At 38.4% G+C, this 16,658-nt stretch overlaps 1 protein-coding gene across 2 annotated transcripts; it reads right to left on the bottom strand.

The window, feature by feature from the left end:
• Positions 1-5,273: 5,273 nt before the first annotated feature.
• si:ch211-236k19.2 (LIM/homeobox protein Lhx6) lies at positions 5,274-15,034 on the bottom strand. Of its 2 annotated transcripts, XM_024274551.2 has the most exons (9): positions 14,596-15,034; positions 13,806-13,934; positions 13,400-13,528; positions 13,111-13,232; positions 12,345-12,565; positions 10,068-10,168; positions 9,900-9,995; positions 8,270-8,441; positions 5,274-5,828 (listed from the first exon to the last, which is right to left on the bottom strand). In XM_024274551.2, exons 2-9 carry the CDS (start codon positions 13,806-13,808, stop codon positions 5,746-5,748), a joined length of 927 nt encoding a protein of 308 aa, XP_024130319.1. In that variant the 5' UTR covers positions 13,809-13,934; positions 14,596-15,034; the 3' UTR covers positions 5,274-5,745. The 2 variants fall into 2 exon arrangements, with proteins under 2 accessions (XP_024130319.1, XP_024130318.1); XM_024274550.2 differs by having other exon boundaries at positions 13,806-15,034.
• Positions 15,035-16,658: the final 1,624 nt, after the last annotated feature.

Here is a 16,658-nt window from a genome sequence, read left to right as displayed (position 1 = left end):
GAAGTCTTCCACAGAGGTTTTGTTGACTGTTGTGCAGCGGAGAGCTCATCAGCATGAAGGATGGAGCCGTGAATACTCGGAGACGAGGGCACTGCAGCGTATCTGCTCATTAGGCCGCCGACGCTGTAATTCTGCGAGCGAGCGGCTCTGCAATCAGAGGCCTATTCATTAGCATGGGGGCCCATTCTCATCTGCAACCACTTGAAGCTGCCAATCACGGAGGCAGACGCATGGCAGGATGACAAACCATGCTCGGGCAGACGCGCCTGCGGGGCTGCGGGGTGATGGAGGCTGAGAAAGTTTGTTTTTGTGCGGTGCAGAGCTGGCAGGTGGCCCGAGCGCGAGCGAGCGGCGGCCTGATTATCATCTGTGCTCAGCAGGAAGGAGGCTTTTGTTGGAGGAGCAGCTTCCCTGACAGGATTCAATCAACTGATGCTGAGAGATCTAAAGACGGGAAAGGTAAAAGACAGAGACATAAAACAACAGACCATTTTACTGTCTTTTATAGATCATTAACAAATATGCTCCAAACTCAAATAAAAGACACGTTTTCTTCAAAAGTAGGAAGTTATATATATATTTTTATAGATCACATTAATTTAACAAATAAGATGAGAGACAAAGCTGGTTTTAGATGTTTTAATATAAAGAATAATAAACAACCAAAGAAACAGCATGAAGGTGTTGTTGCACAAATGTCTGAAAATGTGTTTGTAAATTAAGAAAAACATAAACGATTTCATTCAATTTTATTTATATAGCTCGATATCGCAAAGAAAAATTGTGCTTCATGCCGATAAACAGATGTAAACAGATCTGGACGCTCCTGAGAGGATTTTTATTTTGATCTGATTCCTACATACCTGCTGCACCTGCAGGACGAGGAGACAAAAGGTCGGATGCAGGAACGGTCCACAAGGCCCCGGACCGGAACAGAAACACAAAAAAACTCACAAATGTACTGATTTCCATCCTAATATTTTTACAGTTTAGACTAGATTTGATTTGATTAAGTCAACAGATCCTAATAAATCTAACAGTGCTTTAACATTGCTGTCAAATTTTTCACAATTAAATTCAACGTTTCACTGACCTTCTCCAGAAGGAAGACGCAGCCATCTTGAATTTCCCCTCAGAAATCCCCTTTAGCACCTTCGAATTAAAACTCCTCCCTGAAATTTCAATCCACTATCTCCTAACTCTTCAAGCATCATGCGGAAGCGCCTTGGCAAAAACATTATGGATTTTTTTGTCGATTGATTAAAAGGATTAATCGTTATTAATCAGACTTTTGGATAGTGATTAATAATGATTAATTGTGATGTTTTACTGGTAGAATTCATAAAATAATGTGCAGTTTTTGATCAAAAACAGGCCACAGGAAACATTTTTCTTTTATTTTCATTGTCTGAATTTATAATGTTCTCCGGGTGAATACTCGACTCTGATTGGCTGCTGGGTGTTGATGCACAATATGTCTATGAGGCAGACTTATAAAAAAAGAATAAATCAGGTCACATCGCCCAAATGTTCTAATGATGCGCTGGTTTTATTGAAATCAAACTTTCTTTAATCTTCTGGACAAAAAGGTGAACTTCCTCTGATCTGATGCTTTATTTAACCAATCATGATGATCAGCATTTATATCGCGTTCTTGCTGCAGTCGAGGCTCAGCGATGAGTTGTCGTGTTACCATGACAACGGGCCGGGCTATGGATCAAATAGTCTGCGATTAAAGCGATTTAAGCAAAAAAAAAAGCAAGAATAATGTCCTACAAACTGAATATTTATTTATTTTGTAAGTAAGCATAGTATAAGCAGGACAATACAGATGAAGCGTTTTAGCGCCTGAACTGCAGAGTCAAAGTGGAAATAGTTCCTCAGCGAGGTGTCATCAGTTTGAATTAATACGAGTGTTTATGATAAATCCGGTAACGTTGACAGCTCTAGCGTAAAGGTTGTAGACTTTGAATGGCGTTAGCGTGGTGAGCTAGGAAAAGTGGCGTCCCCCTTTTACACACACGTTTCAAAGGAATGTTATTAAAATTGAGAGTATTCCACCATTAAGCACCTGGACATCCAGCAGCTGTGTCTGCCTGGACCTAAACCACACGTGTCAAAGTCAAGGCCCGGGGGCCGGATCCGGCCCTCCAGATGATTTAATTTTATTATTAATGACCCGATTTTGACCAAATATATTTTTACAGAGAGTAAAATAGAAAGTTATTTAAGGTTTAAGTTGATTTATTCTGGAATAATATTCCTGCCTTTTTATTATTCATAATTATGTTGAAAAGTTCCAGTTTTAAAAATGTAGTTATGAGTGTTTAATAAATGTTAATTCTGTTTGACCCGTGACTTGGCCCCCTTGTGCGATAGAGTTTGACCCCCCTGACCTAAACAATCATCTCTAATCTGGGACTCCCAGCCGAGGACGTTCTCCCTCGGACTGAACCAAACAATCCGCTGAAAGAGCGATAAGGAGACCGCGTTCTACTGCGACAGATCGAAGATGCTTGATTTTTTACCTCATTCCTGAACTTGCATAAAGCTGATAAATCCTGATAATTCTTGCAATAACAAAGACATTAAAATAAATAAATCAGTGCAGGGTTAACCCAAACCTTATTTTTATTCCTGGTGATCTTTACGTCCGTTCACCCATCACACTCCAGAAACCCCTTTAGTTCTGGTTTCCTCCAAACCACGACGACAGACTTCACTGTTTTCCCTCCTGAGATGCTCTTCTTCTAAGAAAGTGTGTGAAAGTGTTCCTGTGTGGTCCCCTCGCAGAAATGCAGCCAGAACAAAGGCCGACGGTAAACAGGTTGGAGCTGCAGAGGTCTGCGGATGAGCTAAATGTCTCCATTTTTCAAAGGATCCTATTGATTCACCTTAAGAGTCTTTTAACTCATCAAACCCCATTTGTTCTGCGGCAGTTTAAGTGCCGTCAGTCGCTCTGTAAACGCTCTCCTGCTGCTCCGAAAGCTGCAATCTGCTGATCGATGGAGAAGTCACAGCAGATGAATCTTCTGAGAGGTTCCAGTGATTCAGGATGAGGAGGAGGATGGAGGAGGAGGATGGAGGAGGACCGCGACTCTCGACGGGAACCATGTGATCCTCAAAGATTTCTGACATTTTGTAGACGTTTGAGGTCGTTTGAGGTCATTGTTGCTTCTGTTTGGTGATAATGTTTCATCTGCAGTTTATAACGCTGAACGCTAACGATTTTTTAAAATAAAAGTTCTACTGGAAATCAAGGTTTTTCATTTCTTTACATAGAACACAAATACGTTTGAGGATCGATTATAAATATTTAATTGCAGACTTGGAAAAAATATATAATATTGATAATATTAATAATAATAATTTTATTTTTTTGTCACTATTTGCTCACCACTTATCTGTGAATAATCATAATATGACATCACACACATTTTGACCATTTAGTTTTAACTCGTGCTGTCAATCCATTAAAAAAGTAATCAGATTAATCACACTTCTGTGTTGTGACTTTTGTGTTAAGCAGGTACATTTTATATGACAAAATGCGTCTTCTTTTTCATTTTTTATTTTCAAAAAACAAATAAAAAGAAACAACGCCAATTATCCCACAAACAATCTTTTGAACAAAAACAGAGAATTTTTTCCTTATTTTTATCGTCTGAAATGTTTAAGTTTATCAAGAAACCATCATATAAAGGGGATCATACCTGACCAAGTGTTTTAACGCACGCCATGGAAGCCTGAACCGCCGATTGTTTCTTCACGGCGTGTAATTAATCTGTAATAATAAATGTTAACATGTTAATTGTGTTTGATGAATCGGTTGTGTTAACGCGTTAAAGTTCACAGCCCTGTTTAAATACATTTTTGCCCCCAAATTATTCTGAATTTTGTGTTTTAAGACCAGAAATGGAATAAAGGAAAAACATTAAATCTGTAGAAATGTTTTTATTCACTCTGAAATGCTCGCTCGTTGTAATCATCCTAATTTAATTCATGTGACGAAGACACAAATAAAGTGTTTTGTGTTTCACTAAAAAATATTCAAATTTCCACGTGTCCTGGCAGCTCTTGCTGCTAACTTTCCTCTTTATTATTTAAAGTTCACATCTTAGAGATGAGAGTTTCACAGAAGGCTCCGCCCACAGTGTTAATCATGAATTAGCCAATCACAATCAAGCAATCGTACACACACTTTTTAGAAAGCAATGATATAACTGGTTGTATGACTCTAGTCTGCAGGTCGCTTTGAACCCTTCTGCTCTCCTTAAAGTGGTTTATCACTTCAGAAGGTGTTTTAATGTCCAATAGCGGTTCCTGGTCCCAGACTAGCCTTTTCAGACTGAAACTTTGTTCCAGATCATCAAACTCTGGTTCACTTTAAACAGACCGTATGTATCCGGTCTGAATCCAGCCTCAAAATCAACACAATTTAGAATTATTCGCTTCATGAAGAGCTAAAGAATCTGGAAATAAGGAAATATATTTAATAAAATGAGTCCCATAAAAAACAGGATTAAAGACTAAATAAAACACAAATTTACTGTAATTTTTGGTTGACTTTTAAGGATGTGATTTTAACGTTTTGACAGGAAATCAGTATTTTAAACAAACATTTAGATTTCTATTTTATAATAAGTGCTAGTTTTAGATTCCAATAGAATTTGTTAAGATGAACCAACTTAAGATTCTCATTCTTCATATTTTGTTCTAAATTAAGTAATTTCCATTGATTATATGAGCAGTGATGAAAATTAACAATTAGATCATAAAAACAAAAAATACAAACTATTCACTTAAAACAAGCAGTAAAACACTAAATTTAAAGTAATTCTTACAGTTTATTTTTTCCCTTTTTGTCGTTGTGTTCTTCAGCTTTTGTCATCGTGCTTCGGCTTTTGTCATCGTGCTTCGGCTTTTGTCGTGTTGTGGTTTTTGTTGTTGCACTTCGGCTTGTGTCATGGTGTTGTGTCTTTAACATTTATGTGAGCCGTGTCGGTCACAGTTCTTTTGAATTCTTGTGTGGATCTCCTTGTTTCTAGATTTTGATATTTTCTTATCAATAGTATTCTAGCGGCTGCGTTTTTTGTTTTTACCGTTTTCTTGTGATTTTCTTCGTAAGATTCTGTTTTTAAACATCCTCCTCTTGCAGTTCACATCCAGGATTCTCTTTAGCTTCAGTCTCAGCAGGTTGAATGATTTTTTTTCCTTTCCCCACTCTATCATTAGGCACACACACTCTCACAAAAAACACATAAATCTTCTTTTTAAATCACTTTCATAACAGATCCGATACATTTTATTAAACCATAGCAGTTTTTATAAAGTACAGTCACAAACTTGTTCATGTGAAGACACATTTAAAAGTGCTTTAAAAAAAGGAGGTTTGCTCTGAATAAATACGTTTCTGAGGACGATACGAGAACGATAAAGCTGCAGATGTGCTCATGACGGACAAAATGCTGAGGTTTTCTGGAACACTGACTCTTTAGAAAGCTCAAAAAGTAAAATCAGAAAGACAAAAAGTCCTGACCTGATGGTGAGAAAAGGGAATTTTTGAATTCTTCTTCTTCACATAAAAAAATGTCAATTATTTCCTGTCTCAGCTGGGGGGCGTCGCCGCAGGTCAGCTGACTGAACAACAGAGATCCTGCTGAGCATCACACTCCCCAAACACAGAGCGACGATGACAGAATGTCTTCGATGAAACTTCGTCTGGTGGCGACTCGAAGGCAGCGGTCAGCGGCTGATGGGGAGCTGTGGTAAGGAGATGGACGGGTGGGTCAGGTGACCCGGGGCGGCGAGGACAGAGAAGGGGTGAGCTGTAGGAACGAGAACAAAGAGCTGGATGAGCGTCGTCGTCAGATGATGAACTTTTAAACAAATAGATGGAAACTAGTTTACATCGAACGTAAACATTTATGGTTTTCCAGAAAGCCACACATAGCCAAATCTTAAATAACTAATTCCTGTAAACGTCACAGAAAAAAATAATCCGAAAACATTTTATAAAAGAATCCAATAAATAGTTGATCCTCTCCCTTCACAGTTCAGACTGCAGAAGGGTGGCATAAAGTCACATTCTATGTGCGTTTCAATCAGTCAGGTTGAGTGAAAAAATAAATTAAAAATAAAATATACGTCTCTGACGGTGTTTGGGGGCCGGGTCCGGCCCGCGGGCCGTAGTTCGGTCAGGTCATGATCAGGCACTTTTAGGGTTTTCAGAAGGAATTAACATCAATTAACAGAATTTGTCTTTTATTTACTTTTTGTTCTTTTTCTCCTCTTTGTCCTCAGCAGTCTTACACTGCTGGGTTTTGTTAGTTTGGTTTGGGGTTGGTAGTCTTAGTTTTCAGACTTTATTTATTTGTTTTAGGTAGTTTTGGTTCGGGGGAGCTGCTGACTCCGACTGTCGACATGCTGGATCAGCCGAGGAGCTACCATGGAGAGATGAAAGAGACACGTGGATCTGGATCTGCAGGTTGCAGCCTCCTGATCTAGGGGATCTAGGGGATCTAGGGGATCTCGTAAAAGTAAATTAAGAGAAAAATGTGTAACAAAAACAGAAAGAGAATGTGTCTGTAAAAAGATAACAAAGACAACCAAATAAGGCCACAACCGTAACACCAGAAGATATTGCTTAGTAGGACATAGACATGAACAAATGTTCAAAACTTGTTCAGTAGACATAGACAATGGACCAAACATACAGTGGATGTATAACATATTTTTGGCACAAACGGAACCCCGTACGGCCCAGACTCAGCCAGACACTGTGATCCTCTCCTGATGTGTTGGCAAAGTGTTTCTCTTTAAATTATGATTAGTGCTTTAGTCAAAATATGAAAAAAAATGTATTTTTCTCTATTATAATTTCTCCATAGTGACAGGAGTTCAGTAGAAACACCTCTCACCCCCACTTCCCATCATCCCTTTGAAAACACGCTCTCCCTCCAGCTTACAGCTCCTCACACGCCCAAGCTAACATTAGCGGTGCAACGAAACCAGCGAGTAAAATCAGTTCTGATCCAGATTCAGCTCAGACGAGGAAAACAAAGACATTCATGGATTTATTTGTCTGCAAGTGGATGCATATCAAAAAGGGGCGGAGCATGAGCTACAGTGTATTTTCTACATCACTACATCATTTTTTCAAACAGCATTTTTTCGTCTGCTCCTGATTCACAACAATTTGAATAAAAAATACTCAGGATTGTGATTTTTAGGCTGAATTTTCTTTATAAATGTCATCCATCAAACACCAAGACATAATTTCTATTGCAGTGGGTCTAAAAAAACATTTTTTATACTTTAAATGTGTTTTATAAACTAGAAAGACAACGATAAGGAAGTATGTCTCCATTTAAAAACAAATAATGTTAACAATAATGTTACTTTGGAAGTTTTTGGATTGTTCGTCCTTTATTCCTTTAAAATATTAACATTTTTGTCCATTTCAGATCAAAAATGCATTTATGTTTAGAGAAAAATAAAGATCTATGCAGGGATCTCTGTTCGTTTACACACTTTTCACTTCCATTTTTAATGAAAACGAGAATTTTCAAGGCTAATTTTTGTCTTGAAGTGATAATTTTTTCTTGTCTCTATTATATAACACTGGTTCCGTTTTTCAGAACGTCAAAGCAAAAATAAATAAAAATTAAAAAAAACTTTGGACGGAGCTCAGAGACTTGACTGATGGAGAGGAGGTTCTGCGCTGCTGATTTCAGAAGAAAAGAGCCGTAAAAACCACATTCTGCTGCAGCAAAGAGGAGGACACAACCGCTGACATTTTTCTGCTGCATCTAAGAATCTGCCTGAGATCTTGTTGAAATGGAAACAGCTTTTAGTTCAGCCGTCCCATCAAAGAACATTTGCAAAACTGACATAAAATAATTACTAATCTGTCAATGATTAAATCTATTTTAGACAAACTTTCTTCATATTCTCTAAAGTTTTGACAACTGAAACTGAAATATTCACAAAATAAATCTTTCTTTTCTGTTATTTGAGGAAAAATGAAGGATTTGTAAAATACGTAAATAGTTATTATAATGTTGCTTTAAATCAAATTGCATTGCTTGTGTGAAAACAAACGAAGCTGAGTTTCAACCGGCTGAAAGTTCCAAAGAACATAATATATCCAACAGCTGGAGGACACGGAACAAACTGTGTGATGCAGATGAAGGCGACTGTGGACTTAAGACTTTTGTTTTTTGATGAATAAAAATCCTAGAAAATATAAAAAAATCTGTAGACTCACTGTCCAGGTAGCTGTGCAGCGTCAGGAGGTGTGGCCTGTCAGGGCTGCTGAACGGCGAGTAGATGTCTTCTGGCAGGGAGGGGGGCATCCTGGACAGGGGGGCGCCCTGGGAGAAGCTGCTCTGCGGCGGCGGCTGCTTTTTGTGCCGAGCTCGGCAGTTCTGAAACCAAACCTTCAGAGAATTTCGGAGCGTGAGGGAGGCGTGTCTTTGATGCCACGTTATGCAGGTCGGGTTTCGGGGTCTCTCTGCGGTTGCTGCGTTTATTTTAGCTCCAGTCCTGGAGGGTCTGATCCAATCAGTGTGAAGGGTGTTAATGTGTGAAGCACGCTTCAAATGTTGCTTTTGGGAAATGTGTTCTTCTAAGTTCGTCACTGTGGGGTTTAAAGAATAAACCTTCAATCAAAATCAAAAACTTTTCCTCTTTTTTAGCATAAACTCCCATTTTATCCTGTAAATCAGGGGTCCCCAAACTGTTTCTTGTGAGGGCCACATAACTGTTTTCTTCTCTGATGGGGGGCGGGGTCGGTTTGTAGGCTAACAGAAAAAGTGTAACAATCACAGCCTAAACGTAAAGATTTATGGTTTTAGAGAAAGCCACACAGCCAAATTTTAAATAATTCATTTCTGTAATCTTCACAGAAATAAATAATTCTAAAACATTTAAAAAAAATGTATATATAGCATTACCTGTGATGATGCCAGTGTGAATGCTGTAAGCTGAATGTAGCTGCTGAAGATGCTGAAATTGACAGCTAAAAAGGCAGAAGATAGCGGAAAATGCTGAAGCTGATAGCTAGCTAAAATATTAGCTAAGTGCCAAATTAGCCGAGAAAACTGAAAAATTCTAAATTAGCCAAAAAAATCAGCATGTAGTTGAAATATTAGCTAAATGCCAAATAGACTGGGAAAATTTGTTATTTAGCCAAAACAGCTAGCACAAAGCTAAAATATTAGCTAAACTCCGAATTAGCCTAAAAAACTCAAAGAATTCTAAATTAGCCAAACAGCTAACATGTAACTGGAATATTAGCTAAATGCCAAAATAGCCTAAAAAACTGGAAAAATGTCTAATTTAGCCAAAACAACTAGCATAATGCTAAAATATTGCCTAAACTCCAAATTAGCCTAAATAGCTGAAAAAAGCCTAAATTGGCCAAACAGCTAGCATGTAGCTGAAATATTAGCTAAACTCCAAATTAGCTTGGATAACTGAAAAAAAGCCTAAATTAGCCAAGACAGCTAGCGTGTGGCTAGAATATTAGCTAACCCCCAAAATAGCCTAGAACACCCCAGCAACTGCCAAAACATTCGTAAAAGCGAGCAGTGAATGAGCTGAAGACTTATGGACATCCAAAAAACGTACACAAGAAAAATAATGGAGGGCCGGATCCGGCCCGCGGGCCGTAGTTTGGGGACCCCTGCTGTGAATCATAAAGTAGAAGGCAAAAATATCTCATTTGATAGATTTTATGCAACAAGTTTGGAATGTGGTCATAAAAGTGAACTTTTCTGGTTCATCTCAACCAAAAAAACAGAAGTGTGTCGACACACAAGTTAGTTTGGTTTCAAATTATTATTATTATTTGATTTACAAAATCTGTTTTCATTGAGGTCCTCTTCAGCACTCACCTGTATGACCCGTCTGCTCAGACCCGTCATCTCTGCCAGTTTCTGCAGCGTCTGCGCATCCGGGTTGTTGTCCTGGGCGAACTGCGTCTGCATCACCTGCAGGGACACGGAGGTGTTCAGACGAAGCTCCGCCTCCATCATCAGCGCGCTCCAGAGAGGACGCTTTACCTGCAGCTGCTCAGAGGTGAACGACGTCCGCGCCCTCTTGGCCGGTTTGGGCTGGCAGTCCTGGTCGGAGGGCAGCGCCCCCTCCAGGGTCAGCCCGGTACCTGGAGAGGAAACCCTGTGAGCTACACCAGAGCCAGACTGTTTGAAATGATGATTCCCTTTCAAGACCCCATGAACGCTGTGAAACATATTCAGGGTTTTACAGCGTTCACACTATAGTGATTCTGCTGCTGCTCTCCGTACGTCTCTCAGCACATAAAAACTCAATCACACCTTAAACAATTTCAGTATTCCTGGTATCAGAACTTTCATCTTGTTCAGGACATTCCTGCATGTACTTGTGTTATTCATAAAATTTTGTTTTTGAAAGATTGAGTAAAATGGGAAATGAATGATAAACTGATCAAACCCTTGAACAACTTTGTGAACTTCTGCATTTCCTTTAAGACAGAGACACCGTTCAAACGTTAAAATGTTCAGTAACTATTTTTAGGGTAATTTGGAGTTTAGCTAATATTTTAGCTTTACGCTAGCTGTTTTGGCTGATTTAGACATTTTTCTAGTTTTTTAGGCTAATTTAAAGTTTAGCTAATATTTTAGCTTCATGATAGCTGTTTTGGCTAATTTAGACATTTCTTCCAGTTTTAAGGGTAATTTTTAGCTTAACTAACTTTTTAATAATATGCTAAAAAAAATAGTTTAGCATATTGTTAAAATATTGGAAAATGTATTCATTTTTACAGTTTTTCTTTAGCTAATTTGGAGTTTAGCAAATATTTTAACAACATGCTAGCTGTTTTGGCTAATTAAGATTTTGTTTTCAATTTTTTAGACTAATTTAGAGTTTAGCTAATATTTTAGCTTTATGCTAGCTGTATTGGTTAATTTATACATTTTTTTTGTTTGTTTTGGAGGCTAATTTGGAGGTTAGCAAATATTTGAACAACTTGCTAGCTGTTTTGACAAAATTAGATATTTTTCCTTTTTTGGGGGTAAATTTGGCACTTCGCTAATATTTTAGCAAGCTGTCGGCCCCAGTATTCTCAGCAATCGGCTTCAGTATTTTGTGCTAGCTGTCAGTTTCAGCATTTCCGGCTATCAGCTTTAGCAATTTTTACTATCAGCACTAGCATCTTCAGCAGCAACATTCATCTTACAGCATTCACACTAACATCATCACAGGTAATGCTATATAGTTACATTTGTTGTCTTTCATCAGAAAAATGCCACACATACATGTTAAAAACTCAAAAAACAGGATATTTCTTTGGAGGGCATCCCTTCTAATTTAAGATGTCTACAATTAATTTTATGATTTATGCAGCTCTGAGTGTTTTGGTCGCTGTAACTGGTAAACATGGGGAACAAATCACATTTGTTAAAAAAAGAGGTGAATCTGGAGCCGTCTGATCTCACAGAACAAGAACTGTAGTTTTTACTAAAGAGTGGATTGTAGATCAAACAGAATAAACCCTTTTTTCAATTCATTACAGATCTGCACCAGTTAAAAGAACTTCATGTGTCCTTTCAAGATCATTTTGGGCCCTCGAAGGAGGGTAGAAAGCGCTATACAAGTATACGACATTTACCATTTACCATTTAAATACTTTAAACTGCATTTAATGCTTTAGAAAATACATACATTATTTTCGGGTCTTTGTTTATTATTAAAGTTGCATTAAATCTGTATCAAAACACTGAACCTGAAAGGTTTAAACTCGAACATTTTCAAACAGTTTTTTGCTTTAAAATATATATATATATATATATATATATATATATATTTTTAATTACAGATTTTCTGTTTTTTTCAAGAGAATGTTGATGCTTAGAAAACACAAAAATGAGACGATTTAAATTATTTTCTTTAATTCAAAAAAGAACCTTTAAGTAATTGTATCCAAATAAAAGCTCAATTTGTTTTAATGAATTTCCAAATGAAGATTTTTAATTTTTGGATTAAATAAGTCGTATTTTTTACAATTTTATTTTTAGAAAATACAAATTGAAGGCAGATCTGATGGTTTGAAATAACAAATATGATTGATACCCTTTAACACCAGAACTCCAGTCTTTATGTTCTTTGATTTAGTATTTTAAAAGTGTTGACACGATCAACACTTTTCCTTCCAAATTTATTGGGATCATGTTGATGAGCACAATTAAAAGTAGCAGTAAGATGTTGTGTTCAAGCGCTTGTGAATCTGCTGAAATCATAAATACGTATCTGTAATCCTCCATCCCCTGGATTATTCGGGATTATTCGGGATTATTTACCGCTCTCGGCCGCCCTGCGGAGGTTGTCCAGCATGATGTCGTAGTGGCTGCGGCACAGCACCCTGCCCTCCACCAGGCCGAACTCCTCCCCGGTGGACAGCTGCCGTTTGCAGGAGAAGCAGGCGAAGCAGGCCAGGTGGTACACGCTGCCGCGCGCGCGCCGCACCCAGTCGCTGGCGTACACCTGCCGGCCGCACTGCGCGCACTTGGTGCCGAACCTACTGTGAGGAGGAGGAGGAGGGAGCGCAAGCACAGGCGCGCGGAGGTTTCTAATTCGATGTTTTATTATTTTAAATGTTGATAACAAAAAAAGAAAAATAAATGTGATAAATTCTGCAAGAACATATGATCTTCTAATTTTAAACCAGTAACATAATTCGGTTTTCTATTTAATTTTCTTAAATTAAAAACATTAAAATTCAAACATTTTTATGTTTAGCTACAAAAAATACCTGTTTTCTATTTGATTAAAACGTTTTTTTAAATAACTAAATCCTTCCGAAAATCATTTTATTAAAAAAAATGTTTATTTTATTGTTTACGAATTATATTCATAATATTTAATTACATTCATTTTGCTCTGATTTTAGGCCTCAAATAATGTGGTAATTATCTTTACTATTTAAATAGTTTAGTTAAAAACAAATACTTTTTTAAATGTAAAACGTAAAGATTTTAAAACATTTTTAAATCCATTTATTTTCGATAATTTAATCGACTTTTCTGTCAGAATAAATTAATAAATGATTTAAATTTCGTCTCTTACCTGAAATAATCCAGTTTGCAGTAAATCTCTTTGTTTTTGACGTAGCAGCTGCTGTGTTGGTGCAGAGACGCTCTGCAGACGGAGCACTCCAGACAGCCCAGGTGCCAGTTCAGATTATTCACCTGCGAACCGGAAGGCACGCGCGCCTGAGATTCAGCTCACGTGAAGAGTGACCGGAAATCCAGGTCTGGGGCTTTTATTGTGACACCAAAAAACGGGATTCGAGTTGGATTGGAGCGACAGGGAGCGGGTGTCCCTGTCTTGCGCGCGTGCGGGTGTCATGCCTCACCTTGAGCAGGTAGCGGTCGTGGATCTCCATGCCGCAGTTGGCGCACTGGTTTTTGAGCGCCGGGGAGCAGAGGCAGGCGGCCTCGGACGGGCTGGACTCTCCGGACTCCTTCTTTATCTCCGACTTGGACTGCGTAAAGATACAATTTATTAGAGTGAAGTTTTTGGAACCATTTTGGTTTAAAACATTTTGCGCAAAGAATTCAAACAGATCAGACAGTTGTGATTTAATATACAGTTTTTATTTATTTATTTTTTTATGAAAAAGGAGTCCCAAACATCCCCGCTGGAGCAGCAGACCCTCCTCCCGATCCGCTAAACAGCGCCATTCTATCGTGCGTAAAGTTCAGGAAAAGCAACACAAAGCTCGCAAAAAAAACCGCAACCCGTCCAGATGTCTGACTCACCATTTTCCCTTCTTGAATGCCGCCTATTTGGAGAAGAACCGGAGCTTGCTCTGCGCATTACGCATCTCTACCCCAACCCACTATATCCGGTCCAAAACAACGAATTACGGTTTCTCTTGCATTTAAACCCTGCCAACAAAAGAAAATTTTGATGCAATTAACAGAAAAAAACCCGACATGTGATCGATCCTTCTGCGCGCGCTGGGAGGCTGCGTTGCAATCAAAAGGAAAGGATGGCGCGAAATCTGCAATTAGCAGAGGATTGAGACGCTTCGCCTGATAAGAGGCAACCCGAGTGTCAATTTCAGCTGCCAATCAAAAAGGGGGTAACAGAACTACCAAGCTAAGAGGGCAAAAAACAGGCGGCGCGCCCCGATTTCAATAGCGGCATAATCGAAAATCGAAAAATCTTTATAAAGTGAAGAGCTGCTGTTGGAGATCTCTCCATTCATCGCAGACAATGCGCAGAAACTGCAGCTGATCTTCACACATAAAGGAGCCTGATTGTCTCGTTCTCCTGATGGACCCATTTACGCACTTGAAGCTGCCGCGCGTGATTACAGCTGCATTCAGGGACCGCCAGAAATCTGCGTTTGGGGGGCAATCTTGGACTCCGTGTTGTCCTTCACGTCTCCAGATCAGCGGGCGCGCGGCGCCGCGCTAATTACCGGGCACGGCATAAATATTGGAGGCGGTTGTTAAATGGAGGAGATGGCCCGCGCGTGGACGGCGGAGCGCGCGCTGGATCCGGGAAAATATCCTCCCAAAAGCAGAGCGAGCATGCACCGACCCGCGCGCGGGAGGATCCGCAGCATCTCGGAGAAATCACGAGATAATTCCCGGGATGGCGGCGCGCCAAACGGATCCACTTTGGCTCCAAAATGGGGAAGAATCCACGAGCGCGTCACGACGTCTCCACGCCTCGACTCGGGGGTTCTGTCAGTGAGGTGGGATGTGATGCTGGACCTGCAGACCCGGGTTCAACCCCCCACGCACCCCCACCCCGCAGGAACGCGAGGGCGTGAGTTCAGTCTGGAGCGCACGAGGCCGCCTCCGCGAAGCCTCGATCTGATGTTGATCAGGAGTGAAACGTTTCGATGTTTTTGTGCCATCAAGATGAAGCTCCACACGTTTGACTCGTTCTCTCGTTTAATTAGAATCAGATGATTCTGAAAACATGATCATAAAATACACATAAAGTCCCGCAGCTTCACATCAAACCTTTCATCACCACCAAGGATGCTGAGAACTTCATGGAAACAGTTCAAACTGAAGACAAAAACACATTTTTCTGGAGACAAAGCACACAGTTTGTGTTTTAGGCAACAAATATCATTTTCGAATGAAAAACGTTTATAATCGTTATAAAGAAATGAAAAATCACATTTTTATGAGTAAAAATCATTCAAGTTTGCCTTTTTCTCTCTAAATATGTGCCAAAAAAGAGGCATCAAATTACAAATTCATCAAGTTTGTTCACATAATCATAAGAATTTCAGATTATACTTCATTGGAAATCTATTAAATCAAATTTTCTGTCAAACTGGGACTTTAGTTTTTTTAAATAAACTCTAAATTGAGCAGATTTTATTATTTTATTACTATTTTTTGTGTTTAAAACTAAAAAAATTATTAAAAAGATCTAAAGATAAATGAATGAATGAATAACTTTATTGTCACAACAAAATTGAGCGTAGTCCTCTTTTGGTGCATTCGTAATTAAATAAATAAATACAATAACTAAAATAAAATAAACTACAAAAGCAAATGGATAAATTCAAACACGGACATCCATACAACCATATAAAGAGGGTAAACCCATGAAAAGGCACTAAGTTATAGCAGCATTTAAAATATGATGGCTCTGGGATAGAAACTGCTTTTTAATCGATTCGTTCTTGATTTCATTGTTCTGTATCTTCTGCCCGAAGGCAGAGGTGTAATTCCAGATGCATTAAATAAGAAAATACCACTGAATTTATAATTGAAGTGAAAGGGGAAGAAATAATGTATCTTCTTATTTCTGTTCCCCTTTTGTTTTTATGGAAATGAAATAAACACAAACCAAATTAATCTGAATATCCACACACTGTAGGTTCTTTTGAAACAAACATTAACAATTTGTACCAATTTAGGGCGGGAAAAGTCCTCCAATCAACACAAAGAACAATCAGGTTTATGAGGAAAACCAAAAAAGTATCAATTAAAATCACTAAAATCACATTTTTTTTCCTGAAAATCTTTAGAAAAGGCTCACATATGACGAATGAAATCATCTCATTTAAAGAAACTCTCCTCAGATGTGTCATAAAACATCTCTAAAGAGAAAAAAGCTCACAGTTTAAGTTAAAACATTTTTTAGTTTATTATTATCACTGTTTTAAAAAGCTATGACGATTTCTCTCTCTTTTTTCTTTTCTTTTTTTTTTTTTTTACAAAAAAACAAAATCTTTAAACATGTTATTAATGTGTGCAGACAACAACAAATAGATAATAATAAAAACGTTCCTAAAAACAATCTAACAGCTTTGTATATATAATATTTTCATAAACTCGGTTTTTTAAAAGTAAATGTTTAACTTCAAATAAAAAACCCAAATATATTCCAGATTTGGACATTTAAGAAATGATTTTTAGTAACAAACTGATTTTGATGTAAGCTTGAATAATGAGAATAAAATGAGTGAAAGTGCCGGTTAAGAGAATCAATGGAAGCTCCATTGTCACCGACGGAGTAGAAAGCATCTGTAATCGTCTCCGTCTCTCTCCTAATGGCTCCGGCAGCTTCCAGCATGAACTCTAATTACCGGGTGGAGTGTGAGGGCTCCATTAGGGATCATATTTACTTCACCT

This window comes from Oryzias melastigma, linkage group LG9 (genome assembly GCF_002922805.2).
Source record: "Oryzias melastigma strain HK-1 linkage group LG9, ASM292280v2, whole genome shotgun sequence".
Taxonomy (NCBI): domain Eukaryota; kingdom Metazoa; phylum Chordata; class Actinopteri; order Beloniformes; family Adrianichthyidae; genus Oryzias; species Oryzias melastigma.
This window is presented reverse-complemented; position numbering and strand designations above follow the sequence as displayed.

Excerpts from the sequence above, each read along its gene's own strand:
- si:ch211-236k19.2 (XM_024274550.2), bottom strand. Across the intron at positions 10,169-12,344 it reads CCGCAGGGCGGCCGAGAGCG|GTACCGGGCTGACCCTGGAG; the intron begins GTAAATAATCCC and ends TTTCCTCTCCAG. Across the intron at positions 5,829-8,269 it reads GCTGCACAGCTACCTGGACA|CTCACCCCTTCTCTGTCCTC; the intron begins GTGAGTCTACAG and ends TCGTTCCTACAG.